This window comes from Triturus cristatus, chromosome 8 (genome assembly GCF_964204655.1).
Source record: "Triturus cristatus chromosome 8, aTriCri1.1, whole genome shotgun sequence".
In the NCBI taxonomy this organism is placed as follows: Eukaryota; Metazoa; Chordata; class Amphibia; order Caudata; family Salamandridae; genus Triturus; species Triturus cristatus.
In genome coordinates, this window is record NC_140591.1 from 698,249,153 (window position 1) to 698,276,795 (window position 27,643).

Consider the following 27,643-nt stretch of genomic DNA (forward strand, 5'->3'; position numbering starts at 1 on the left):
GAAATCCGGAGTGGATGGTGTTCATCGTGCGGGCTGTGTCTTCGGTGGTCACTGCGGTCCAGGTGTGGAGGGTGGCAGTGGGGTGCGTTGGTTCGACGGTAGGGTGCGAGGATGGTGTGTCGAAGCTGTTGTGGATGTCGGCAATCTTGCGGTGGAAGAACGAGGCGAGGGAGTCGCAGAGATCTTGTGAAGGGGTGATGTCGTTGTTGCCGGTGCTGGGGTTGGAGAACTCCTTGACGATGCTGAAGAGTTCCTTGCTGTCGTGGGCGTTGTTGTCCAGTCGATCCTTCAGTGATTTCTTCTTGGTGGTGCGGATGAGCTGGTGGTGCTTGCGGGTCGCGTGTTTGAGGGCGGTCATGTTGTCAGTGGTCCGGTCGAGGAGCCAGGCTTTCTCGAGGGTGCGGCAGGTCTTCTTGGAGTCCTTGAGTTCTTCGGTGAACCAGGGGGCCTTCTTGCTTCTGGGTTTGCTGGGGGGGTTCTTCAGTGGTGCGAGGTCGTCGGCACAGGCGGTCAGCCATTGCGTGAAGTTGCGGGCTGCTTCGTTGGGGTCCGGTGTGCTGGCAGGTGGGTTCTGGCTGAGGGAGGCGGTGAGCTGGTCGGCGGTGATCTTGCTCCAGCTCCTGTGAGGAACCTGTTGCGGGTGGTGGTGGGTGGTGGTTTTTCTGAAGCTGAAGTGGACGCAGCTGTGGTTGGTCCAGTGAAGTTCGGTGGAGTGGCTAAAGGCGATGTGCTTGCTGGATGAGAAGACGGGGTCAAGCGTGTGGCCGGCGTAGTGGGTGGGGGTGTTGACCAGTTGCTTGAGTCCAAGGTTGGCGAGGTTGTCCAGCAGGGTGACGGTGTTGCGGTCCTTGTTGTTCTCCAGGTGGAAGTTGAGGTCCCCTAGGAGGATGTAGTCGGCGGAGCGGAGGGCGTGTGGGCTGATGAAGTCCGTGATGTCTTTGCTGAATTGTGTGCGTGGTCCCGGGGGTCTGTAGATGAGGGTTCCTCTGAGGGTCGTCTTTGGGTCGGTGAGAATCTGGAAGTGGAGGTGTTCGGCGGCGGTGTGGGTGTCGTCGGCGTCGGTCGTGATGCGGATGGTGTTCTTGTGGACGATGGCGATGCCTCCTCCAGTTTGGTTGACGCGGTCCTTCCTGATGATCTTGTATCCATCTGGGATGACGATGTCGATGTCGGGGGCTGAGGAGGCGTTCATCCATGTTTCAGTGAGGAAGGCGACGTCTGGTGATGTTGTGTCGAGGAGGTTCCAGAGTTCGACGGCGTGTCTGTGGACGGAGCGGGTGTTGAGCAGGATGCATTTGAGGTCGCTGCTGGGATTTGGCTTGGCGGGCGCGGTACATGTTCGGAGGCAGGTAAACTTGCAGGTTGTGCAGGTGAAGGGTCCGTGGAAGCGTTTCGGGGCGGCCCGGCAGCAGGCGGGGTTCTGGCCGGCATTGAGTGCGTTGAGGGCGGCGGCGTCATAGGTCTGTCGGGTCGTCTTGCGTCGGTGGGGACCAGGGGCTCTGGCGCTAGGCGCGGTCCAGGCGCGGACGGGCGCAGACGGGCTTACCTTTGGCGTGCCTTCGGCGCACAATCGGCGCTCCCGCTGCGCGTGACCGCTGCGCGTACGCGCGGTCGCCATTTATGGCGAAGTGGGAGGGAGGGAGGAGCAGCTGGGAGGCGGGAGCGGGGAGGGCACAAAACAAAAGGGGGCGTGGCCGCTTGGACGGCGGCGGGGAGCGGGGCGGGCACAGGGGGACACAACAGCAAAGAAGCCTGGCAGTGGCACAATACAGAAAGGAAATAAAAGCAGTTAAAGGAGGAAATAAACAATGTTACACAGGGAATTCACACAAATAGTACAACACACGCTCGAGAAATGCTGCGGAGGGTCTGGGAGCAGAGAGGCAGTCCCAACGAGGCTGCGGGTAGCAGAGGGCGAGGGGCACACACACAGCTGGTGGCCGTGCGGCGCGGGGGTGTCCTGGGACAGGTCAACCTCACCTGGCCCGCGCGGTCGCCATTTATGGCCAAGTGGGAGGGAGGAGCAGCTGGGAGGCAGGAGCGGGGAGGGCACAAAACAAAAGGCGGCGTGGCCACGTGGACGGCGGCGGGAAGCGGGAAGGGCACAGGGGGACACAACAGCAAAGAAGCCTGGCAGTGGCACAATACAGAAAGGAAATAAAAGCAGTTAAAGGAGGAAATAAACAATGTTACGCAGGGAATTCACACAAATAGTACAACACACGCTCGAGAAATGCTGCGGAGGGTCTGGGAGCAGAGAGGCAGTCCCAACGAGGCTGCGGGCAGCAAAGGGCGAGGGGCACACTCACAGCTGGTGGCCGTGCGGCGCGGGGGTGTCCTGGGACACGTCTGCAGCCGTAAGATTGCAAAACTCCAGTGATAAGCTTTCAAAAAAGCACCTGTATTGCCATTCCATGGCTTCAAATATAAATTTCGAGGCAACAAGCACTGCTCTAAAAATAAGCACATTTGCATCATCCGAGCATCTTTACTAAGACCTGCCAAAGTGGAGAAGAATTATCATTAGGGATCATTTAGATTGTGAGTTGGGAATTAAACAAATGGTCCAACATATTAAGAGACAGGTCACAAGAAGACTGTGCCTCTGAAAACTTGAAAATATAAATTCCTTTTCTTTAAGCAGAGCGACGGGCAGCCCTCGTCCTCTGTGATCCTTTCGTAAAGACAGTGGATACTTCAACAGCTCGATTTAAATGAGCAAGTTTTCAGAGGTGACTTTGAGCCTTTCATGTGAATAACAAAACCCTGGGAAGAGAGGCAAATCCCCCAGTGCCACCATCGAAGTTTTTAACCAGAGTTCCCCATGGAGCCCCGTGCGCCTGACGCCGGAGGAATGGTTTTTCCTTGAAGTAAGCATATCATTAATGGCACGTGATTGAGACTGTAGTGCCTCCAAGGGTGAAAATCGCCCCCAAAGGCTACACACAGACCTCCCTGCTAGTCGCAAGGAAGACCCCACTAAGACGTTTAACATACAGCGTTTTTTCAGGGGTCGGAACGTTGACGCTTTATTATCAAGTGTAGAAAATCACCCAGAACATCAAACTAATGATTTAATCGCTTACTGGGTTGATATCTTCATTTCGCACTGTGTTTATCTATAATTTTTCTATGTATGTCCATGTATTATGTGTAAAGTTTTGTGACATGTAAATATTTCAATGTATGTGCACTTTGTAGTCCTAAATGGTAGCCCAAAAGAACTTATCTGTGTGTATGTAGGTATATGTAACATAATGAGTTCACACTGACTTTTAAAAAATAAAAGAGATAAATATCATTGAATACAAGACGCGAGTTTTGCGTTGTTTGGTTTGGATAAAAGGTCTTTCGTTTTCTCTTTCATTTGGTGGTCATTCTCATCCTTTTGGAGCGATACAATTGTGAAAATGTTCTTTTGATTTTTAAGAGTGGCAGAACCACTGTTTCATATATACCAGGTGTAAAAGTGGCAGCTTCAGAACCTCTCATCAGAGCTGTGGAAGGTTCAGAAGAAGGACTGCCCTGCTTGCTGAAGAAGGAAGACTGGACCTGCTTGCCTTGAATCCAGGCTTGCTACAAGTGACTTTAAGGGTCACTTAGGTGATCTCCTGTTTAAGCAAGAGGGACACAACAAGCTTCCAGAGTCCTCCCCACAACTGCACAGCTGACCAGCATCAACTGGACCTGCCTGAGATCTGCTGCTGGCCTCTGCTGGAGTGAGTCCTGATCTCTAAGAGGTGCCCCCCCCACCAGATCCTGCACCCTTGGCTGGCATCAGAGTGTACTCCTCCTGACTACAATTCGGATATTCAGAGTTTTTTGGTTCCAGTAAAGTGACTTCTGTGCACCAAGAAACAACTCCCCGCGATGACCGTCAACACAAATCTCCAGCGGGACCTGCGCTTCGAGTCAACAGCGACAACCACCAATACAAGGCTCCAGTGAGACCTGCACTTCCCACTACAACAGTGACAGTCTGCGACATCCGATCTGCTCCTTGTGCTGCCAATGATCTCCTCAAGGCCCCACCAACAAGCCAGGCCCTGCCCCCAACTCCACTACACGCACGACCAAAGGCAGTCACACCCCACCGCACACAACCAAAGGCCATGTGCAGCAGGGAGTTGGCTTTACGTATGGAAACATATTACTTTACGTAAAAATAAACGTAGACATTCACAAAAAAAAATAAAGGTTAAAGTGTTGCTACAGTTAGGTGAATATATATATCTAATATGTATATGTATAAATTCACCAGTTAAAGTTAGCAGAACTAACTATAACGTGCACCTCACCATGCCCTCACATATTACATCACTTATTACATGTTCAATGACATCATTTACGAACATACTTGGTAAGTAACAAGAACGGATCTTTTGAGCCAAATCAAAAGAAAGGAGCCTCGGGATCAGGATAATATTAGATTAATGACATTGTACAATAAAGAAGTCAACTTGATAAGAGGGATTCTGAGAAAGTATTGGCATCTGATATGCAGGCATAATGATTTACATGATAGGATTGGTTCAAATCCAAGATTGACTTTTAAGAAAGCACCCTAATTAGTCAGGATCTTGACAAGTAGTCATTTTTATTATAAAAAAGAAAGCTAAGAAAATACCATGGCTGGGACTGGAATAAAGAAAGGGCTTTTGGAAATGTGCCAGATGTAAAACCTGCACACGCAGCAGCTCTTTGAAGTAATATACAGTGAATGCAATCAATAAGATGATTATGTGTAAGAGCTCATTTGTTGAGTATATGCTTAAATGCCCTTGTGAAATGCTATACACAGGCAGCACCACGTGTCCTTTGCAGAAAAGGATATTAGAACATTTACTCGTAATTAACAACCAGGATGGCAGTTATCCGGTTGCGAAACATTACAAACAAAAACATGATGGGGTGTGACATCTCTAAAAAGTTTGGGACATAGATCAAGTTGAGAACCCAGTACGTGGAGGAGTTAGGGTATGCATGTCAAGTCAATTGGAATCTAAATACATTATCAGATATAAGACCAAGACCCCTTTTCGGGCTTAACCACAATGAGGAGTTTCATGTACATCTATGAACTATTAATGTCTGGGATTTGGGTAATCTAGAAGTTAAAGAGAAGTATGTGCCCGCTATTCAATTTATATCGGGAAGAACTGCATAATTAAGGACAACATAAAAATTAAAGAATCCATTGATTATATATTAGCGTAATGCATCGGCATATGTTTTAGCTTGATATATATTTTGACTGATTTCACTTTTTATTTTCTCGACGTCAGAAATGTATATGCAAACAAACCGAAGAACACAGTCCATGTGCAGCGATTGAGAGGCATACTTGAATATTGGTCACAGCATGAATGTATGGCCACATCGCACTAATAAGAACTGATAAATGCTTACTTATTTTATTATTTGCGTCAAGTCAGAGTTTGTTGGGTATGAGAACATGGCCATGAATTTAGGTTATATATTTTCGTTGGAAATTAAAAGATGATGACTATGTAGTAAACATTGCAAATATAATAATCCTTTGCACTTGGAGAAATGGAAAAACGACACTATATATGGTAAAATGAAATGGTTTTTTGCAAAAGTGATCAAGACTGTTAAGTCGAAACGCGTCTTTTGCTGAAAAAAAGAATTACAGATATTGAAACTTTCCCTGGAGTGCAGTGTGTGTGTGTGCGCGTGTGCATGTGTGTGTGGTTAGTGTGAAGTTATAGTTAAGTGAAAATGTCAGTTAAAACATGGTGTTTTAAATGTACAAAACCAGTGAAATTCACTATAGTTATCTAGTAACAATAACTCGTGCTCTAAGGTAACTATGACTCGCGCCCTGCTGTGCACAGTTTTCCCATCTACAATTTTATTACAAATTTTGCAGTGATATTATCACTAATAGTATAGATCATGTCATGAGTGATGTAATATCTGGGGGTAATTAGCAGTGCATGACGAGGGTGTGAGTTATAGTTAACTCGGGGCACGAGTTCTAGTTATTTGAGATCATCCATGGCATGAAATATAATTTTTTTTATTTGCATTAATTGCTCAAAGACTACTTAAAGGATTTACACCTAATCACAAAAAGCACCCTTTCAGAACCAAAATCTAGCTTTCTGCCAAATTTGGTGTAACTTCCACTCAATGGTTTAAGCCGTAGCTGTGTCTAAAGTTCCTTTGGAAAAATGAACAGGGAAAATGCATTTTGGGACCCCCATTTTCTTTGGCCCCTCCTTGACGGATCACCCCGAAAAGTTCCATGCACAAACTAGACAGAAAGAAGCACCTTTTTGGAAAGTTTCATGAAGATTCGTCAAACGGCACCAAATGTATTAGCCACAGAAATAGGCATTTCCTACGGAACCAAGATCCTAACTATAACTACCCAGTGGTGTCCGCCACCGGGTGATATGTACAAATGTATTTATTTAGTTTCTGGAATACATTAGAGGGAGCAAGTAGTGGACCCTGGACCACTGCCTGCTTTCTTTCCCTGAAGTAGCTTATCAGAACTGGTGTCCCAAAGGGATATTTTCCCCAATGATAAGTTACCACCTGCCTTGTGGTATTGATAACTGATCATTGGCTGTGACTGCAATTACGGTTGAATAACTTTGATGCATACCATTGCAACTCGAAATGAGGAGGGGGCAACCCTTTTCATGCTCCCTCCCACTTACCATTACAATGGGTCACAAAACCTAGTTTGGGAGTCGGAAGATGGTTCCAACTAACAGACTGAGTTTAGTACATTGCTGGTTACAGTTTTGTGTTCACAAATCTTGTGCCTTTGTGAATCAGAGGGTTTGTGAAACAAAAGTGTTAACTACAAAGGGGGTTCATAGTATTTAATGACATCCAGACAGAAGATGTGCTAAAGTAGGCATTCATCAAGGAATCTTCTATGCAATAATTCATTGAAACACTTTTGTCTATTTAGGGAGGACCTTGTAAAAAAAGAAAAAGCAATCTCATTTTAGGCACAAAGTACTGAATCTAGAAGGCACTCCCTTCTCTATGCCTTTTTTAAATGGTTTAGCAAAATAGGCTCTACTTGACTCCACAGTCTTACTTAAATGCATGCCTCAAGATACCCTGCCAATACTGTACTGGAGGAAGAATAAAGCTGAGCCCAGGCAAGATCATTTCAGATCACTGGATGTGATGGTCTTAATAAGTGATATCAGTGAGGACTTCTGTTTGACATGGGATGTGGTGGTTAGAATTAGTCCCAACACATTTTGCAAGCACAAATATTAATTATGTGTCTGGTTACAGTGGCAGCTGGCATGTCCAGAGGGTGGTTGGGTGGGTGGGTCACTAAAATGTTTTTTTTGTTAAATTAAAACCACTTACCTGGGAGCGCCACGTCCTCCTCGATGGTCTTCTCTCCTCGAGGCAGCCAGGCTCCAAACTCCCAAGCCAATCGTGACGCTGCTCTCACCAACAGGAGAGCAGCGCCAGGATTGATGGGAGTGGCCTCTATCAGCTCACAGAAGAGCACTGGAGCATTTTGGTTTCTCTAACACAGCTGTCTTAAGGCAGCTGTGTTAGAGAGGTTTAAAGTGTGCATGTGTGGCTGGCCGTCTTAAGACGGCCGGCCAAAAAGACATGCACACTTTAAACCGAATGTGCCCTGCTCTCTCTGCTGCCCCATTCTGACACTCCAGTCAGGATGGGGTGACGAAAAATAAAAAGGTAATAAATTAACTTCATTACCATTTTATTTTTTTTCTCTGGGGGCATTTCAGTGGGGCGGCGCTCGTCCGCTCAAATGGAGGAGCTTCCCCTGGCTGGATTTCCATATTGTGATGATGCCCAAGGAAAAATGGAGTAGTATACTACCCTAAAAATCAACACAATGCCTCACAAGATGTCATCATTCCAGGTTTCTCAACTAATAAACAAAAGTGAAACAAAAGAATGAATAATTTCAAAACATCATCTTTAAAGGATAGTAAGGAGTATATCCTGTATGCAAATCCACTGCGATTTTATGTAGTGAGAGATGTAGTCTAGGTTCTGTAGCAAGACACTCAGAGCTCCTAGAACGCAGTTTCAATAATCAAATACTGATGAAATAAAAAGTGTGAAATACAAAAATTAGATTTTCTTACTTTAACATATGACCTCAAGTAGCTCTCCAATCCTTCTTCATGGCACTGAGAAACAACATGGATGATGACCCTAGACAAAATTAATTAAACCAGTTTAGCATTCGTCTTTGTCAGAGCTACCATCTTCATGTCCACAGCATGTTACGACAAGCAGCTGGTGCTATTTGATCATAGCTTTGGCATCAGTTCAGCGAGATCACTCGAGGGACTACTGTGCATACCTGGTAAAAATCTGCACAGTGTAGGGGCTAGGAACACAGACACATCATTCATGTATGTAGCCGACAGGTCATTAACATGAAGGATAAGAGTTCACTTGTCGAGCTTGCTAGTGATTACTTCGCTTTGCCACTGCATGTCCCTGTGCTGAACATTTCTCCCACTTCCCTTTCCAGGCAAATGCAGCTTAGGTTGCTGTGTTTCCAGTTGGGATCCACAAACACTTGAGAAAGATCTAGCATGCAAGCCTATGACCTGCAAAAATAAAGCAACACAAGGAAAAAGGAAGAGGCGAAGGGCATGTTTTGACCACAATTGTTGTAAAAGAGTATTATTTTTGCATTCCAAGTCGTTTAAATTGGAGTCTCACTATACCACAGTAAAGCAGTATATATCACTACTTCTGTTTTTTTAAAAAAGGACATAGGCTATGAAAATACTTTTCATTGCCATTACAGCCTATGATAGCGATACATACTGCTTTACTATGGCACAGTGGGACTCCCACTTCGACGATGGGGAATGATTCAAGCGTGTGAATCTATGAAAGATCCAATACTGGAGAAGAGTGCCCGCTTGGCTGAAGCACATTTGCATTTTGAGTCCATTCCCATGCAAGTACTCTTGGATATCTACCACCATTTAGTCAGAGTAAATGTACTTATTACTGAATTTCTAGCTATCCAAGGATGGAATTTAGACACTGAAGGGTGTACTTGGTTTGACTGGCTCACTTCAACAAGTGAAGCACAAGATCTAAAGTAGCTGCTTTCACTCTGGACAACAGTTAATAACTCTGGATTTATGCTGCACTTCTCAGATTTACAACTTCATAATTGCCTTCTGGGACAAGAACTTAGGAACTGTTCGGTAATAGGTCTCTGAAGAGAAAAGCTTCTTTCACACTGCATGCTTAGTCATACTGACCTAACATTTTTTCATAAACGCAATTCAGGTTGTCTCCCCTCTGCAGCAGGGAAGTGTGGTGTACTAACACTGAGGCGGCGCACATAACAAATAATGATTAACAATATTTACCTTGTAACATTCACAGCAATTTCCTCTTGGGTTGCCCTAGTGAGGACTCTAAACATTTGGTTCAAGATCGTTGGCAGGAAAGCAATCATCACATGTCCTTCCATGGCATGAAGACTCTGTGATAAAATAATGAAGAGTCTCAAATGAACTTTAATAAATTGTAATCATAATTTGTCATTACAGAAAGATCGGATATTCATCTAGTATAATCCCCAAAAATGAATGAACCATAGATATAGGTCTTATCAAAATTTTATATCAAAACAGACTTGCAAATTTGGTTTCAAAAACAGTGAACAGCTCTGGCAGCATCATCTTGAAGTACAACTCGGATGCACAGGAAAGCTAGGGTAAAGAAAAAGTAAGGTACAAGCTACTTACCTTCGGTAAAGATGTATCTGGTAGAGACGATTCTAGCCTCAGATTCCTTAACGTAGAATTATCCCCAGGCGTCAGACTAGACCCGGAAAACTTTCTTGCCCAGCATCTCTGCGCGCTGGGGGGCGGCACCACGCGACTCCGCCCACGTCCTCTGCGGGCGTGACGTCAGCCAGGTCACATAAGCCCCACCCCGGCGCGCTGACGTCAGTTTGCTTCGGAGAACTTTTCCGCGCCACAACGCGGAGCCATCACAACAAAACTGAGAAGAGCATGGGATCAGTGTGCGAAAAAATCAGAGAAACAAGGAGAGACAAACAAAAGGTGAGAAGCACCACCAGGGGGCACCAAGGCACCAGAATGTGACAACAGCAGGCCAGAGCAGGAAAGAGCAGAGCACCACTGTGAGGAACAACAGTGCAAGCCAAGGCGCAAGCACCACGTGGCAGTCAAGCACCAGAAGGCCAGAGCAGCGAAGCCAAAGCAAGAAAAGAGCAAAACAATACTCCATGGAACCACCTTGCAAGCCAAGGCAAGAGCCCTCCTGGAGGCGCAAGCATGTGAAAGCACCGTGACAGAAAGAGAGAGAGAGAGCCTGCAACCACAACCACAGGGGAAGGGCCACAAGCCCGGAACAGAGGAGCAACAGCAACCCATCCCATACTACGCCAACAAGGATGGCCATACTCCCTAAAGGGAGTAGGAGGTCAAGGGACAGGTAAGCCCTCCGCAGGCTACAGTGCCAAGGAGGGCCACAACCTCTGAGAAGAACAGGAAGTCAAAGGACAGGGAAAAGAACCCCTAACGAGCAAGACCGGTTGGAGATCAGAAACTCCAACGACAAAGGGAAGGAGTAAAAGTAGGCCCTCACGCTGGAGAGAAACCAGCTGGAGGGATGCCTGACCGGAAGAAATGAAGAGGACACCCACAGAAGACAAGGCACCCAGAGGGAGGCGACGGCAGAAACCCAAGCAGAGGGTCCTCGCAGAACGAGGAGGAAGGGTGAGCCGTGAAGGAATCTGTGGCTAGAATCGTATCTACCAGATACATCTTTACCAAAGGTAAGTAACTTGTACATCTGATAGAGACTACTAGCTGCAGATTCCTTAACGTAGAATAGATACCCGCGCCATACCCAGAAGGGAGGAGGGCCTGCGAGAGAGCCTCCCCACCAGGAGAGAAACAGGGCCCCAGCAGGGGACATGTCACAGGGACAAGAAGGGAAAGGAAGAACTGCCCAACCCCCAGTAGGGGCAGACAGCGCCGTAAAAGCCCCAAGGAACACCAGGACCACCATAACCCCAGGGAGAAGAGGTAGAACTGGAGGCAGGACCCACCGGAAGAAACACAGACACAGTGACAGAAGAGCTGCACTCACCCCCCGCCGCAAACAGCGGACAAGGCAAGGACGGCCACACCGCCAAAGTGCAGACAGAAGAAGAAAGGCCCAAGAGAATACATCAAATGCCACAACGGCGTAGCAGAACAAACAAGCCCGCACTGGCATGCACAGCCAGCAGCAAGCAACACCACAAAACAGTGGACCCAGGATAGCTAGATGCCGGCCGAAGGCAGAGGTCAGGAAGGGCCAAGAAGGGTCCGGACACACCCAAAGGGACCCACGAAGGAAGAGGAACCAGGCCGAAAGAAAGAAAGAAAGAAAATAAAGTAAGAAAGACCGGGGACGGACCAAGCCGTCCACCCGAACTCAAAAAGTGGGGAAACCAGTCCACCCCCTCCCCCCGGAACTCCGGACCAAGGCAGACAGAAGAGCAAAACCGCCACAACGCAATGCCGCAGACAGCAGTCCGGACTAGGCCAGCGACACAGCGATCCAAGAGAAGGACGGCCCGGGGCGCAACGCAAGCCACTCCAAAACCATCAGCAAAAAGATCGCACCAGCGACATACCGTGACGCCACGGAGAGCAGAAGGCCGAAGGACGACCACACCTCCCCAGCACATGAAAAAGCTATATAATAGCTACCATTACCCCACATAGGGCAAGTAACGCCCCAGAACCTGGGAACCCTCTTAGGAAAAAGTTTCTGCAGCAGAGGACAAACAGAAGACTAGCGGAAAAAAACGCAAACGGCTTGTCAACCAGTCAAAAACGAATACACAGAAGGCCTAATCTCAGGGCCTACATGGCTTACCAACAGCCAAAACCACAAGTCAAAACAGGGCCGGACCAGCAGCCAACAGCACCAAGGCCCTAACAAAAGGGACCGAAGGCGCATGAACCACACAGAACAAACATCCGGGGGACGCTCTACAAGGCCCCAGGAAAACCACGGAAGAACAACTCCCAAAACACATACCGACTCACAGGTCACTGAGGAGGAGGAGGAGGAGGAGGAGGAGGAGGCCGAAGCCCTGCAAGAAACCTCTGAATGGCAGAATTTACGGGGGCGTGGAATAAAAGAGTGCCATCAAAGGGAAGGTCCACCAACCGTTCCCTCACGTTCTCCGGGAACACACTATCCAGGCATGACGACGAAGGTCCACAGAAGTAGCCATGGTACGACCAAGCATCTCCAAAACATCCAGAGCAGAGCGAAGAATAAAGGACGCCAGCTCCCGGCCATCCAACACATGGTGCCTTAGATCAACACAGGCACCGTCCTGAGAAGCAGCAGACATAAGGGACTCCGCCGAGTCCCACAAGCAAAAAGTGGGCCTTGCCAAAACACAGAATGTTAAGGGCATGCAAAGCCGCACTGGTGGAGGCAAAGATATTGCGCCCCCAGGAACCCAACCAGCAGGCCTCGCGTGATGGAGGGGAAAACACCAATGGCAGGTAGGGAAAGGCAGTCTGCAAAAGAGGGCTCGTGGAAGAGGGGTGGAGGGAAAGTCAGACAGGGTCATGCGGTGCAGGACGGTGGCGGTGCAGAAGCGGCTGGGGCACCGGACCCCCCTGGCGGACCGCCCCCAAGAGAGACGTATGAAGCGAGGCCTCAAAGGGGAGAAGCAGCTCCCTACCCCCATAACCCTGATGGGGGACTTCCAGAAGATGATCTGTGGGGAAATAGGCAGCTGGATCGCCCATGCGCAAGATCCCCGCCGCGTGGAAACAGCCTGAGCAAAAGCAGCACCGGCCCCGTGGAGGGGAAAGCAGTTCCTCGGTGGGCGACGGCTGCAAACTAAGGCGGCCGTCCCCCAGGCCAATGGGAGGAAGGAAAGGCCAAATCCGAAAAGGAGGAGGCGGAGTGGCAGAGGAATGGGGAACCTGAGGCCCTTCCGTCGAAGACTGCGGGTGCGGCGACGCCAATGAGCTGTCTTTGGAGGACGCCAGGCAAAACTCCACGACGCGGCGGCCCGTCTCCGGAGAAGACAAGACCAATAAGCGCCGAACCTCCGGGGAAGAGGGAGCGTCCGACGACGACTCAATGACCCGACGTCGGCCTTGCGCCGTAGAGTCCGCGACCGTGTCAGGTCAACGTCGACAGGTGCCGAAGGGGACGCCGGAACGACCTCCGCCACAACTCGCGGCGCAGGAGACCGGAGCGGGGTCGGAGCCAGGACGGCAAGGGAACGGCACCGAAAAGGCATCGAGTCGACCTCCAACGAGGCAGCCGCCTGCGTGGCGGGACGAGGGGGACCTGGGAACACCGCCCGACCCTTAGCCGGCCCCTGTGGCGCCGCCAGGGTCAGCAGCCGCCGGCACCTGAGCGGCGTCACATCGGCCTCGGACATGGCCGCCGCCTGCCCAGAGGACTGAATGGGACTCGAGGACACGCCCCGAGTCCCAGCAACCTCCCACAACACCACAGGGACCCCCGCGGGGGTTTGCGGCGAGGCAGTGGCGCCCGGGCCCGCATCCTCCGAACCTGGATCCGAACCAGTCGGTGCCCAGGCCGGAGCTGCCGGTGATGCCGCAGGAGCCCCTCCACGTGGCAAGGGAACCGCAGACGTCCCAGGAAGTAAAGGAGGAGATGGAAGAGCCAAAGAGGCCAGCAAGGCTGCCGCATAGGCCTCCATCGGGGCTCTGGTCGCCCCCGCGCCGGGGAACGGTAGATAGGAGGGAGACACGCGGGGCCGCACCACCCGCGGGGAACCCACGACCCAAACAGGGCCGGGGACAACTACGACACTTACCCACAGGTGAGCGACGCTCCTGCGGCCTGGGAGAGGGACGATGTCGGAGACGAAGGCGGTGGTTCTTGAAGCCGTCCACGGGAGACAGACACAGCGCCGCTGCCGACCAGGACATGCGTGCCGACAGGAGCGTCATCCGGCGCTCCCACCGGGACTTCGGCTTCATCTGACACGCCTCACAATCCGTGGGGTCGTGGTGCTCCCCCAAACACCACATACAAATGGGGTGAGGGTCCGTCGCCTACATCTGGCGCGCGCAAGAGGAGCACGTTTTAAAGCCCGAAGGCATTCACACACTGTACCCAAGAAAAGAAAGCCTAAATAGGCCCGGACACAAGTCGGGTCCGTGTTGCAAGCAGAAAAGAAGAAAACTGACATCAACGCGCCAGGGTGGGGCTTATGTGACTTCATTGACGTCATGCCCGTGGAGGACATCGGGCGGAGTCGCGTGGTGCCGCCCCCCGGCGCGCAGAGATGCTGGGCAAGAAAGTTTTCTGGGTCCAGTCTCACGCATGGGGATAATTCTACGTTAAGGAATCTGCGGCTAGTAGTGTCTATCAGATATGAAAAACAAAAGGCACAGAGATCAATCCCATAAAAAGTATATAATGCCCATAAAAAGTATATAATGAAAATAAAAACACTCCAGGCTGCACAAATATCACAGCTTCTGCTTAAGCTTGCATCTGCTGTTCTCCATGCTCTGTGCTTGACCATATGCTGTCAGGATGACTTCATCATGCAAGAAAAGGAGGGCCTATGATCAAGTGCAGGTAGCGCAAAAAGTTGTGGGTGAATCCACCAACACTTGCCACCACTGTCATAGATGACTATTTCATCAGCAACACTTCTTCTTCTATAGATTTACTTGTTTTATGTAATAAAAAACTCCAGTAAGGGAAATTGATACATTGATTGTTAACAAAGAATTAGCACTAGTTTTTACTCTACAAACCAGCCTACTAGAGTATCTTCTCCAGAATCTGTCTCAAACAGGGTTCATAAAACCTAGGCAATGAATTTCAGCATGCTGAGTTCACAATTGGGTATGCTGCTTCTGTAGAACCTTTTCTCCCTTTCGGTGCAATAAGATTTCGGTCCAGAATATATCTGAACATCTCCTGCATTGAAACAAGTTACTTGTTGGACAGTGGTTTATAAGTAAACTGACAATGTTTCTGTGAAGTCCATACCTTTGGTTTTACATGTAAAGAATTCCCTTGGGGTGGTCTTAGGAGTTGGAACTGGGACTGTGATGAATGGACACCACTACAATTTCTGACTTTGTGAGCTACCTTCAGTATTCTTAATAGTTCTGTCTGTGTTTCAATCTTCTCCTCTTTCACTGGAACTATTGGCTGTATTTCGGGTCTGCCACCCATCACACATTCCATGTTGCGACACCAATTGTTTTGGGTGGCCAAAGAGGTCTTTGTGCAGATGGTACAGACTATATGATATTTCTACGATGAAATCAATGAGGTTATCTGGCGTTCTGATGGTTGACAAGGATCGGCAGGTGCTGTAAGGGAATATTGTGACAACTTTGCTGTTGAACCTATTGATGATGCAAACTCTTGTTAAGGAAGTGAAAGTGAAAACCTAAGACCAGACCCAAGATATTCCACTGGCTCCACCTGCTCTTCTTGAAAAGAGGGTCATCCCTTGGCCCGTCTCCCTCCTGTTCACCTTCGATTCAGTTGAAAATGTTAAAACTGAAACAATTACAAATCAAGCACCAGCTGGAATGCACACACCAAATGCATGCACTTTTCACAAGTGCCACTAGTTGATATTTAGCTAAACAATGTTCCACACCTGACAAGATGATAAATAGAAATAAAATTGATTTGTTATAGTAACAAAAGTTGCATAAAGCTGCCACAGACTATGTGCTTACCATAGTCACACGTAGGACATGGCTGGACAACAGCAACAGAAAGCAAATCGATAATTCCATACATGCTAGCATAGTGATTGGTTCAAGAACAGTACACTGTCCAGCAGTGCTAGCTATTCTGGTTTAGCGGTGTATTAGTAGCAGGAAGTAACTGCCCACTTAGATAGGGAGCCTCAAAACTTAGGCTGCAAATGGTTTAGATTTTTATTCAATCAGAAATTTTCAGTTTAGGCCACAACTGATGTTTTTCTAATCCAAATTCAATAGCCCACCTAACAATATTCAAGATGGAATTCCCTTGCATCGGCTAACCCACCCACTTCAGAACCCAACCTAAAACAGGTCAGAAAATGCATCACCCTCTGCAACCGCAAGTGCAAGCTACACTCAAGCAAGTAATCATGAGTGTCAAGACCATCCATGTTCCTGACGAACCTAACAATTTCCAGTCACAGACAAGGAACTTGAACACACAACCTGTGAATGACTGAGTGGATGAGTTTGAAAAGTATCAGATAAAATGAGACAAAATGTACAATCACTGACCAGCAGGAGTCAATTTCACAATAGGGAAATACCTTGGATGCCGAAACTCCGGAAAACTCTGCTACTGCTGCAACTCCTATGATGACTTTTTGTGGCTAATTGGAGATGAAGGAGAAGACCTGACACTCCTAATGTAATATTCTCATCACCAATTCTGAGAAATCTAGACTCTGCTGTACGAAATCAAGGTGGAAGGCTGCATCCTGTTCATGGTATCTCCAGATTGTTTAAGGCAATTATAATTCAGCAAACTAGAGCAACTGTATGTGGATGAAGGAGTAGTTTCTTTTCTGTAACTCCAGTTCTGTAGTAGGGGTATCTCTGTTATAGTCATAATCTAGTGAATAGTCCCGCCCATGTGCGCGGACCCCGGAGCAATAAAAAATAATCTCTAAAAGGTGACAAATCATGCAGACCTGCATACACCTTTAAGAGAGAATTTAATTTAAAGACAGATAATGCAGCCTATACCCACAGGCTACACTGTCCAGTACTTCAACTAGAATTCCACCAAAATCCACAAACAGCACTGCCTGTCCAGTTTTTCTCCCCATAGGAAAAAACCCTGCCTCTACCAGCAAAAGCCTCTGGAATGATAGAGAGGAAGGAGTGGACAGACAAGCCCCATAGGCTGCCATTATGTGGCTTGGAACAGGATACTGTGCCTTTAAGAAAACTTTCCAGTTTTCCAGAACTTTCCCCAGTATCCCAGAATGCCCAGCAGGTCCCATTTACTTTCAGTTCTTTTTGAAGGCGTAGCACGCCAGACCTGTAGCATTCTCCATATGAATAAGTATCTCTCCACCGGGGAGGAGGGCGGGCGCTTATGACTATAACAGAGATACCCCTACTACAGAACTGGAGTTACAGAAAAGAAACTACTCCTTCTGTAGTAGGGGATCTCTGTGTATAGTCATAATCTAGTGAATAGAATGGCAAGCCCATCCCCACACAACAAAAGCGGTGGAGAACACATAAGACACAACCACTACTGTGCGAACAAATTTCGCAGCGAAGCCTGCCCAACCTGAGCATCTGCCCTGGCATCCGAGTCCAGACAGTAATGCGCAGCAAAGGTATGGACCGACTTCCAAGTGGCCGCCTTACAGATTTCCGCAATCGGAACATTACGCAGCAAAGCCGTCGTGGCAGCTTTGCCCCTGGTGGAATGAGCCTTAGGTTTACCCCCTAAGGTCTTATTAGCCTTTTGATAACACAACTGTATGCAGGACACAATCCACCGAGAGATGGACTGCTTAGAGGTCGCAAGACCAGTCCTGACTGAGCCATAATTAACAAACAATTGGTCAGACCTACGAATATCCTTGGTCTTATCCAGATAAAATTTCAACACCCTTCGGACATCCAGGGAATGGAGAGCCCTTTCCGCTGGTGAAGAGGGATTCTGAAAGAACGTAGGTAAAGTTATGGTCTGATTGACATGAAAGTCAGAGATAACCTTAGGAAGGAACTTAGGGTGAGTACGCATCACAACCTTAGCAGCATGAAACACAGTATAAGGTTCTTGACAACATAATGCCTGAAGTTCACTCACCCTGCGGGCCGATGTAATGGCCACTAGGAACGCCGCCTTCCAGGATAGGTGCTGCAATGAAGCCTTGTGAATAGGTTCAAAAGGCTCTCTCATCAGTCTGGACAGCACCACATTCAAGTCCCAAGAAGGCGAGGGAAGTCTGACAGGAGGGAACACCTTCTTCAAGCCTTCCAAAAAATCCTTGACCACAGGAATCTGAAAGAAGGACGTCTGTGAAGGGCACTTCCTGTAAGCAGTCAAAGCAGCCAGATGAACCTTAATGGAATGGAAATTAAGGCCAGACTGCGCCAGATGCAAAAGGTATGGAAGGATGACATCTTCCTTACATGTTGTCGGATCAAAGTTCTTGGACTTACACCAGATACAGAACCTCTTCCACTTGTAAGCATAGGATGTCCTAGTGGAAGGTCGCTTAGACTCCTTCAGAATGTCCATACAATCGTCTGGTAGATTCAGATGACCGTATTGCACTATTTCAGGAGCCATGCCGCCAAACTCAAAGACGAGAGGTTGGGGTGCACCATCCGCCCCCCGAACTTCGTGAGAAGGTCCGGCCTGCACGGCAACCGCATGTGAGGAAGGAGAGACCGGTGAAGAAGGTCCGTGAACCACCACTGCCTGGGCCACTTCGGGGCGATCAGGATCATCCGCGCCCTGGACCGGGACAGCTTGATGAGCACCGCCGGAATCAGGGGAATGGGTGGAAAAGCGTACAGAAAGCTGTTCGACCAATCGATCCATAGCGCATTCCCCAGCGTCCCCCGCTGGTAGTACCTGGATGCGAAGTCTCGGCATTTGCTGTTTTCGGCGGTGGCGAACAGATCTACGTCTGGAGTCCCCCACCTTGCGAAGACTTCTCCTAGTACTTCGTCGTTTATGACCCATTCGTGGTTTTCCTGAATCAGCCTGCTCAAGGCGTCCGCCTGAGCATTCTGCACCCCTGGCAGATGCGTGGCCGTGATCGTCAATCCTCGGGCCAGCAGCCAGCGCCAGATCGCCTGCGCCTCCTGCGACAGAGTGCGCGATCTCGACCCCCCCTGCTTGTTGAGGTAATACATCGTGGTTGTATTGTCCGTCTGTATCAGCAGCGAGTTGGTCTGGAAGGACGGAAGGAAAGCCTTCAGTGCCAGGAAGACAGCTCTGAGTTCCAGGAAATTGATGTGGTACGTCGATTCCAAAGGAGACCACTTCCCCTGAATCTGCAGGTCCCCGGAATGCGCACCCCAGCCCTGGAGAGAAGCATCCGTCACCACATTCGTCGTGGGAATGTCCTTGTGGAAGGGAACCCCCTTGAGGAGGTTTTCCGCCGAACACCACCACTTCAGAGACTGACGAGCATGTAGAGACAGTCGGATCTTGTCGTCCCAAGAACCTGTCTTCTGATCCCACTGATCCTCCAAGCACTCCTGCAGTGGTCGCATCTGTAGACGTGCGTGCGGAGTGAGGAAGATACAGGAGGCCATCGATCCCAGTAGAGACGACACCTTCCTCACAGTCGTCGATGGAGCAGTCCTGAGGTCCTGAGCCTTCCGAAGGAGTGATAACCGTCTCTCCTCCGAAGGAGACACGCTTGCTGACCGCGTATCTATGGAGGCCCCCAGGTACTGTATGCACTGTACCGGAGATGGGACTGATTTGGACATGTTGACGTGTAACCCCAGCTTGTTCAAGAGCTCGCACGTCCAACGGAAGTGTTCTTGCGCTTCCTCGAAGGATGACGCCTTGATCAGCCAATCGTCCAGATACGGGTAGACAAACACCTTGTTCCTCCGCAGGTGTGCCGCCACCACCGCCATGCACTTCGAAAAAGTCCTGGGAGCAGACTTTAGCCCGAATGGCAGTACTGTGTATTGATAGTGATTGGCGCCGACTTGGAATCGCAGGAACTTCCTGTGCTTCTGTGCTATGGGCACATGGAAGTACGCATCCTGTAGATCTATGGCACAGAGCCAGTCTCCCCGTTGCAGCTGAGGGTAAATCTGGTGCAACGATAGCATGCGAAACTTTTCTCTGCGAATCCACTTGTTTGCTTGTCGCAAATCCAGAATGGGCCTGAACTCGTTCTTGTCCTTCTTGCGAACGAGGAAGAACCGAGAGTACAGACCTCTTCCCCTTTGAGACAAAGGTACTTCTTCTACCGCCTTTTTTCTCAACAAGATGTCTGCCTCCGCCTGGAGCTCCCTCAGCTGGAAGCGAGAGCTGACCGGCGGAATCGCTGGAGGCGGGCTGATGAACCGAAGACTGTATCCATTGCAAACAATATTCAGCACCCACTTGTCCTGAGTAATTTTTCTCCACTCTGCCGGAAAAAATCGAATGCTTCCCCCCACTGGAGTGGGTAACGGTTGAGGGGGAAGTAACAGCTCAGGGCCGAGACCCGGCCGGGCCCTTGGTTGTGGTAGTAGCCTGCTGGCCACCTCTACCCCTCTGGCGCTTCTGGAAGGGCTTGCGGAACTGCTGCTGTTGTGGCTGCTGCTGTCCCGAGCCCTGCCCACGCCCTCGGCCCGACGACCCGAACCTCCTCTGGAACGGTCGTTTCTTTTTCTCGGCCTTCTCTAACCCGACGGCCGTCAGGGTTTCCGCTTCAGCCTTCATGCGGGCCATTTCATCGTCCGCATGCTTCCCGAACAGGGTTTCCCCCGAGAAGGGCAGGTTGGCCACTCTCTGCTGCGCCTCCGGCTTGAGGGACGTCAGGCGCAACCAGGAATGGCGCCGCTGGTGGACGCCATGACAGTAGGCGTGGGCGGCCAATAGCGATATATCCGCTGCTGCGCTGATCGTTTGGTTAGAAACCAGCATGCCTTCGCGCACCGTCTCCAAGAAGTCCTCCTTCTTGTCTCGAGGCAGGAGGTCCGCATATTGCTGCAGGGATTCCCACAGGGCCCAGTCGTAACGGCCCAACAACGCCCCTGCACTCGCCGCCTTCATCGTGGTGGCAGCGGTACCACACACCTTCCTGCCCGCAGAGTCCAGCCAGCGGCTTTCCTTGTCCGGTGGCACCGTGGAGGCCGGGGCGGTCGCATGTTGTTTTCTCGCCGCCGTCACGATAACCGAATCCGGTTTCGGGTCCCCTCTCAAGAATGACGGATCCGACTCCGGGGCCCTATATTTCTTCATGAGCCTGGACGGAGCGGCCTTCGCTGTTGCGGGAGTGAGGAACAGTTCCAAAGCTGGTTCCACCAGTCCAGGCACGAGAGGCAGGAGGGGGCGAGACAAGTGTCTTTTATGAAGCGTCTCAAATATCACGGACGTCGTGGGTGTTGGAACCGTCACCGTGATATTCAGCTTCGCAGCCCCTCGCAACAGCACCTCCTGGAACGAGACCAAGTCGTCCACCGGCGACACCCTAGTCCCCGGGGAGTCCGACAGCGTCGGGGAAAGGTCCCTGTCCGAGGAGCGCGACCTGGACCTATACCTTCTGCGGCGTCGTCTAGAGTCTGACGAGGATCGCCCTCGGCTCCGCGATCGTCGCCTCCTGTGAGAGCGGGAGCGCGACCTCTTCGGCTTAGGCCTGTCCGCCGGTCTCGCTGGTCCAGGCGACCGTGGGCGTCGTGGCTTCGGGGTCCCTTGCGGCGGAGTCGGGTACCGTGGAAGGGAAACCGACCTCGGGGGGACCGGCGGCGGCACCGCAGGAGTGCTTGGCAGCAACAGAGGCCGGGGTGGCGGAGACAGAGTCCGCGGCCGCGGAGGAGGCGGTGGAGGAAGTGGAGACGGTGGTGGAGGAGGTGGCGGTGGTGGTGGTGGTGGTGGAGGAGGAGGCGGTGGCAGAGGTGGGAGAGGAGGAGGCGACGGAGACCTCCGAGGCGGGGTATATACCACTGAGTACACCGATCCCGGCGACTCTCTCTTCCTCGACGTCGACGTGTGCCTCGACGTCGACCTGTGCCTCGACGGCGATCTTCTCGGCGTCGATCTCCACCTCGGCGTCGACTTATGTCTCGACGGCGACCTCCGCCTCGACGGCGACCTCCGCCGCGAAGGTCCGACCTTCGCCTCGACGGCGACCTTCGCCTCGACGGCGACCTCCGCCTCGACGGCGACCTTCGCCTCGACGGCGATCTTCGCCTCGACGGCGATCTTCGCTTTCTCGACGTCGATCTCCTTCTCTTCATCGACGGCGAGCTGCGATCCCTCGACGCCGAACGCCGACGCCGGGCCTTCTCTCGACGTCGACCGCTGGACGCAGTCGAAGACGGCGTCGTCGCCGACGACGCCGATGTAGTCGACGGCGGCCTATTCAGGTCCCTCGACGGCGATCGTCGACGCCGCTTCTCCCCAGAGCCCTGGGGAGACGGCGAACAGACGGTGGTCATCCTCCTCGACGTCGCCGTCGACGCCCTCGACGTCGACGGGGAGCGGGAGCGCTTACTGGTCTTCCTGCCCCTGGGGAGCCCCCCAGAGGCCTCAGCATGGGCCAAATCAGCCCCTCCAGACCCACCTGGTGCCTTCAGTCTTCGCTCCTCCAGAGCTTGAAGCCTGCTCTTCATCCTGTCCCTCAGGGTTCTTGCTGAAAACGAGTGGCAGATGGTACAGCTTTCAGGCACGTGGGACTGGGGAAGGCAAGCTATGCACACCTCGTGTGGGTCAGTTTTAGCCTTCTTTCGACCACATTCCGGGCACTTGTCGAACAAGCCAGGCATGTTGACAGTACCAGCTACTAAACACAAGAAAAAGTGACAAAAATTGCCAAAATCTCAATGAAAAACCTTGAAAAAGGTAGAGCTCAATGCTCCAGGGTCCTGCTAGCAGGAGCCGGAAAAAAGAACTGAAAGTAAATGGGACCTGCTGGGCATTCTGGGATACTGGGGAAAGTTCTGGAAAACTGGAAAGTTTTCTTAAAGGCACAGTATCCTGTTCCAAGCCACATAATGGCAGCCTATGGGGCTTGTCTGTCCACTCCTTCCTCTCTATCATTCCAGAGGCTTTTGCTGGTAGAGGCAGGGTTTTTTCCTATGGGGAGAAAAACTGGACAGGCAGTGCTGTTTGTGGATTTTGGTGGAATTCTAGTTGAAGTACTGGACAGTGTAGCCTGTGGGTATAGGCTGCATTATCTGTCTTTAAATTAAATTCTCTCTTAAAGGTGTATGCAGGTCTGCATGATTTGTCACCTTTTAGAGATTATTTTTTATTGCTCCGGGGTCCGCGCACATGGGCGGGACTATTCACTAGATTATGACTATACACAGAGATCCCCTACTACAGAACTAGATAAACTCCTCCAATGAAGAAATCAGGGCACTCTTGCAGCCCTTAACAGCAGGGGTGCCACTCCTGAAAATGTGCCAAGCAGCAACATGGGAGAACCTGCAACATATATGTGAAACACTACTATCTGGATATACAAGTCACAAGGGAATCCTGGTAGGCTTCATTGCGCCTCATTTTTTACATACTTGAATATCTGCCATTATTGATACTACCAAATGAAAAAATCCAATGTTTAAAAATGTTTTATCTGCAACTACAGTTTCCCAGTAAAGGCTGACATGTAAGCCTGCATGTTTCCTTACGATGCTTTTCATTCTATCCCGTACTTGTTTGTGTTTAAGTACCTGAAGTAGTGTGGTTCTATGGAAGAGTAGAGTTCAAAGCAAATCCACCTCCTTGTGTGTCAGACAGACCTACGACAATGAGGTTGATGGACTACAGACTATACTGAATATAATGTATGCATACATTTAAGTGCCTTGAGACTGTCAAAAGAGGTAAGAAAGCACTATAGAAATACTACAATACAATGTTTCTACTGTGGTCTTCAAGTTATTCAAGGCATTTCCAGCCCGATGAAGGGGAATGATTCATACATGTAACAAAGGATGAAGACAGCCAGGTGGGATTAATGAACTAACTTTTCATGTTAGTGCCATTTCAACAACAGTAGCAAGAAACGAGTGCTGTTCCACAGAAATATGTACAGCATGATAGTGCATTTACGTTTGTACAAGTGCTCTAACCTCCATTAACGGGCGTTCAACAACCAAAAGACTAAAGAACACATGACCCAATTGGTCCCCCACTGGCCACAAAAACAGACTTGAACACATGCCACCTAAAGTTCTGTAGCATAACCTGTGTTTTACCAGAAGCATATACCTTCATATAAGTCATAAATGAAATGTAATGTTGCTGTGCCCAACTGTGGAAACGATATACTGCCAGGTCACATAAAACCTGTGATTAAAGCCCTGTACAAAAGGGAAAAAAATATAAATGACCAGTCTTAATGGATAGCATAAACAACTGTAAATTATGAAACACTGTACATGATTAACTTTTCATAAAGCCGGGAAGGACCACAGCAATAACGGATTTTATCCATTACTGGGAAGACGAACTGAATGAAGTTCTTATCTTTGGTAACTATCTTTCTTATGGATAATCTATCTCCTTACAAATTCCTCATCAATAATACCCCCATCCAGGCGCCACAGTGGACATACATTTTTTGTCCCACAGCACTAATTTCACTCGTTCTGGCACCCTTTCAGTACTGCTCTTCATCGACAGGTATCATATCACCTCTCCTAAGGTTTCGGATTCAAACAGTGTTCCACATGCAGAAAACAAATGTTGATAAAACACTTACACAGCATATGCATGTGGTATCTTGAACTACAAGATGATATCAGAAGGTGTGATACATGCACACTAATGCACTTTAATGCATGGAAGTAATGGGAGGCTAAACGGTTCTTGGCACAATCCCTAGGCAGGAGTCCTGTTCTCTTCCAGGTAAGTCTACTCAGAGACAGAAGAAGTGAGATGTCAAATCCTCTAACAATGAAAAGTGTAAAAAAGAGAAGAAGCAGAGGAAAAAACCTCTAACAATAAAAAGCATACAAAAGAAGCAGCAGTACTCCTCTTATTCATGCAGATAGTGCTCCTCCTCGAGGGAAAGGTCATGGAGTAGGTGGCACAGCTACACCACTCTGGTGCAGTTGTATTCTTCTTTTAACCTGGTACCTATGCTTCCAAACTTTTTACTGGTGTTTGATGATCCCCTGATGATGGCTCCCATATAGCTGCCTTCAGGCAGACCGTGCTTGAGATCTACAAATAATCTCCCTTGTTTTCTGGTGCACTGTTGGACGACAAGTTGGTTTTGGAGCCCCAGATGTTGGATCCACAGGTGGCGCCGGCATTAGTTGGCTCAGTGTATTTAAAATTAGTGTTGTCCTTCAGCATTACCCACCACACGTGTTTCTTGCACGGGCTAGTGGCTCAGTCTACAGCTTCTTTCAAAGACCTGCCCTCAGAGCAAGGTAGGCTTCTTCTGAGAGACAGCACTGTCTGTTAACAAAGTTCAAACTGGTTTAAATCTGTAGTAGAGGAGCATCTTTCTAGAATCATCTACAAGTGACGCATCTTCACTAAAAGATTTCCTTCATGGAGGCTTGATTTAGGTTCCATTCTGACCCCCAAGGGATGCGAGATCCAGGCCTCCCCCAGGAACTGAGATTGGTGATACTGAGACTTCTAATCTACCTAGTCTGGCAAAGGTGAGTGATGAGGGGATAAAATCCACCAGAACTCTGTGGTAACATGCAGTTACTGAGAGACACTTCTATTAATTTGCAGGAAATTAACCAAGAGCACTGCAGCTCAAATTGATTTGCGAGGCTCAAAAAATGGCTCCCATAGCCTCACATGGCAAATGCCAACAATGAAAGTCATGGCCATCAGATGCTGCAGTCTTCAAAAGTAAGAAAACACTGGTAGTTTTCTGTTGCTTCCAGGTGATTAACCGAAGGAGAAGCAGCCAATCCGAATCACGTAAGCTAGTTTTAAAACCCATTTGCAGTATCCTAGACAATGGCCCCAGGAGACATTTCTATTTGTTTTTAACAATTATATCAGCATAACAGAAATTGGCTTGGAGGGTTCTGAACTGTCATTAAAGGACACACTTTTCAACATCATTTTCCTTTCTTTTGCCTCAATGTATTGGGTATATCAAGCAGTTTAAAGCATAAGTTTACGTAGATTTAGGATCATTTTTAGATTTCTTACCTTAAGATATTTCACAAGGTCATTTCCTAAGACTTGAGCTCCCGACTCAGTTTTCTGACAATATTGAAAGAAATTGTGCAAGTGTTGGTCCTATTGTGGAATGGAAGAAAGAAAAAAGTTATAACATATAAAACAAAGCATCGAGGGATTAATATATGGAAACTTCTAAAGAGCACAGCAAGATTTTCAGAAAGGAATATGCATTTTCGGCGAGTGTGGCAGAAACTCGGAAATAAGCATAACGTGTTAACGAAAGCATATTCATCTAAAATAATTAATTTAAAATGTATTAAAATAAATTACAATTTAAAAGAAAATTGTATTGTGCACTAATCAAAACAAGCAGTTTTAATTATTTGCAAAATATGTGTCTCTGTTTATGTTCTGGGGAAATTTAGTGGAAAATCATGTTATCCTGCGGAGCGAAATAGTCCATATAGGTGTGAAAAGAATGAGTCAGGGTTCACTTGAGAATAATGACCCCACACATTCATATTTTCGGAATTAGTTGGCATGGCTGTGGGAGCATCCAGAAAAATCTATAATGCCCTTTCCTGTCTCTCCAAGTATTAAAGTTTCGCTTTCACTTCTGACCACATTCTTGTAGCTAGCATTCTCTCTCAAGTGCATGTATGACACAAGGCCCAATCCCCGCTCTTTAGGCAGCCCTTTGCTATCTGTTTAATCACACCAGCACCTTTTTATTGCAATCCATTTTATGTACAGGTGTGTGATCGGTGATCTTGCAACCCTGCCCATGCTCCTGGTGAGTGCGAGAAGTATTTTGAATAGATAGAAAGGCATAACTGGACATCGACAATGTTGTAACGAAGAACTTCTTCACAGTCATACTAGCCCGGTTTTTTGATCTGTATTTGCACACATTTGCATACTTTTACAAAAAATATCCTCTGAATATATCCTCTGACCTTGTTGTCACAGACTTGACAGAGAATATCATGATCTCTTACTCGCCCGATCTAGAAGTGGCAACCCCTAGCTTCAATACATACATGGAAATCCTCTATCAGATGATATCTGGAGATCCCTGAACTGCTCTTCACAAGGTCCCAATGTAAAAGGTCCGTTTTAGCTTCCGGAACTCAAAGAGAATAATCCGGTTGGTTAGAGGACAACATGAACCATTGCACATATGAGGTGTGCAGGAGCTATCACTAATGCTGAAGGCGGGTAGCTTAGTGTTGGAATTCTTGCCTGTCAACCGGATAAATCCATGTACAGGTGCACTACTCCCTAGAAGGGTTATAGAGTGTTAGGAGAAGTGAAGTGACAGGTGAATGACAAACAGGAATTTTTTCAGTGCCACTGCAACTTTAGACATAAAAGATAACTAAATTTTGCGGGAAGTATTTGTAACAGCGACAATTTGAAATCCTGGATTGTAGGCTTAAGCACGGAAGTAGAAATAGCAAAAGCTACATAAGGGTGTAACAGGCACCGGTGTCTGTTTTCAGTGCCCCTGAAATCTTCCATATTGGCGTCAAGTTAGTATGCTCAAGGATGCTTTTGGGCAGAGTTACTGGGGTCCCAGGAACCAGAGCAGGTATCACCCTGCAGGCAGGTATGGTAACACACTGTACCCACCGGCCAGCATTTTCTTGCCCCTCTCCAAAAGCAGGCCAGTTCACTTGTTCACTCTGATATTGCCAGTAAGCCTTTCAAAAGAGTTCCATCCTCAGGGCAGGCAATAAGTTACGCCTGCACTGGATTCAGAACATTTTTTATAACATTGCGCACAATCCCACTGTGC

At 48.8% G+C, this 27,643-nt stretch overlaps 1 protein-coding gene across 8 annotated transcripts in view; it reads right to left on the reverse strand.

The window, feature by feature from the left end:
• Positions 1–27,643, reverse strand: part of DOCK9 (dedicator of cytokinesis 9) — a 1,069,784-nt gene that overhangs the window by 382,804 nt on the left and 659,337 nt on the right. For all 8 annotated transcript variants that reach the window (XM_085622123.1, XM_085622117.1, XM_085622120.1 and 5 more), the window contains exons 23-25: positions 25,873–25,962; positions 9,387–9,502; positions 8,130–8,199 (exon numbers count right to left, since the gene is read on the reverse strand). In XM_085622123.1, coding sequence (XP_085478249.1) covers positions 8,130–8,199; positions 9,387–9,502; positions 25,873–25,962 — 276 coding nt within the window. The remainder of the gene's footprint in view (positions 1–8,129; positions 8,200–9,386; positions 9,503–25,872; positions 25,963–27,643) is intronic.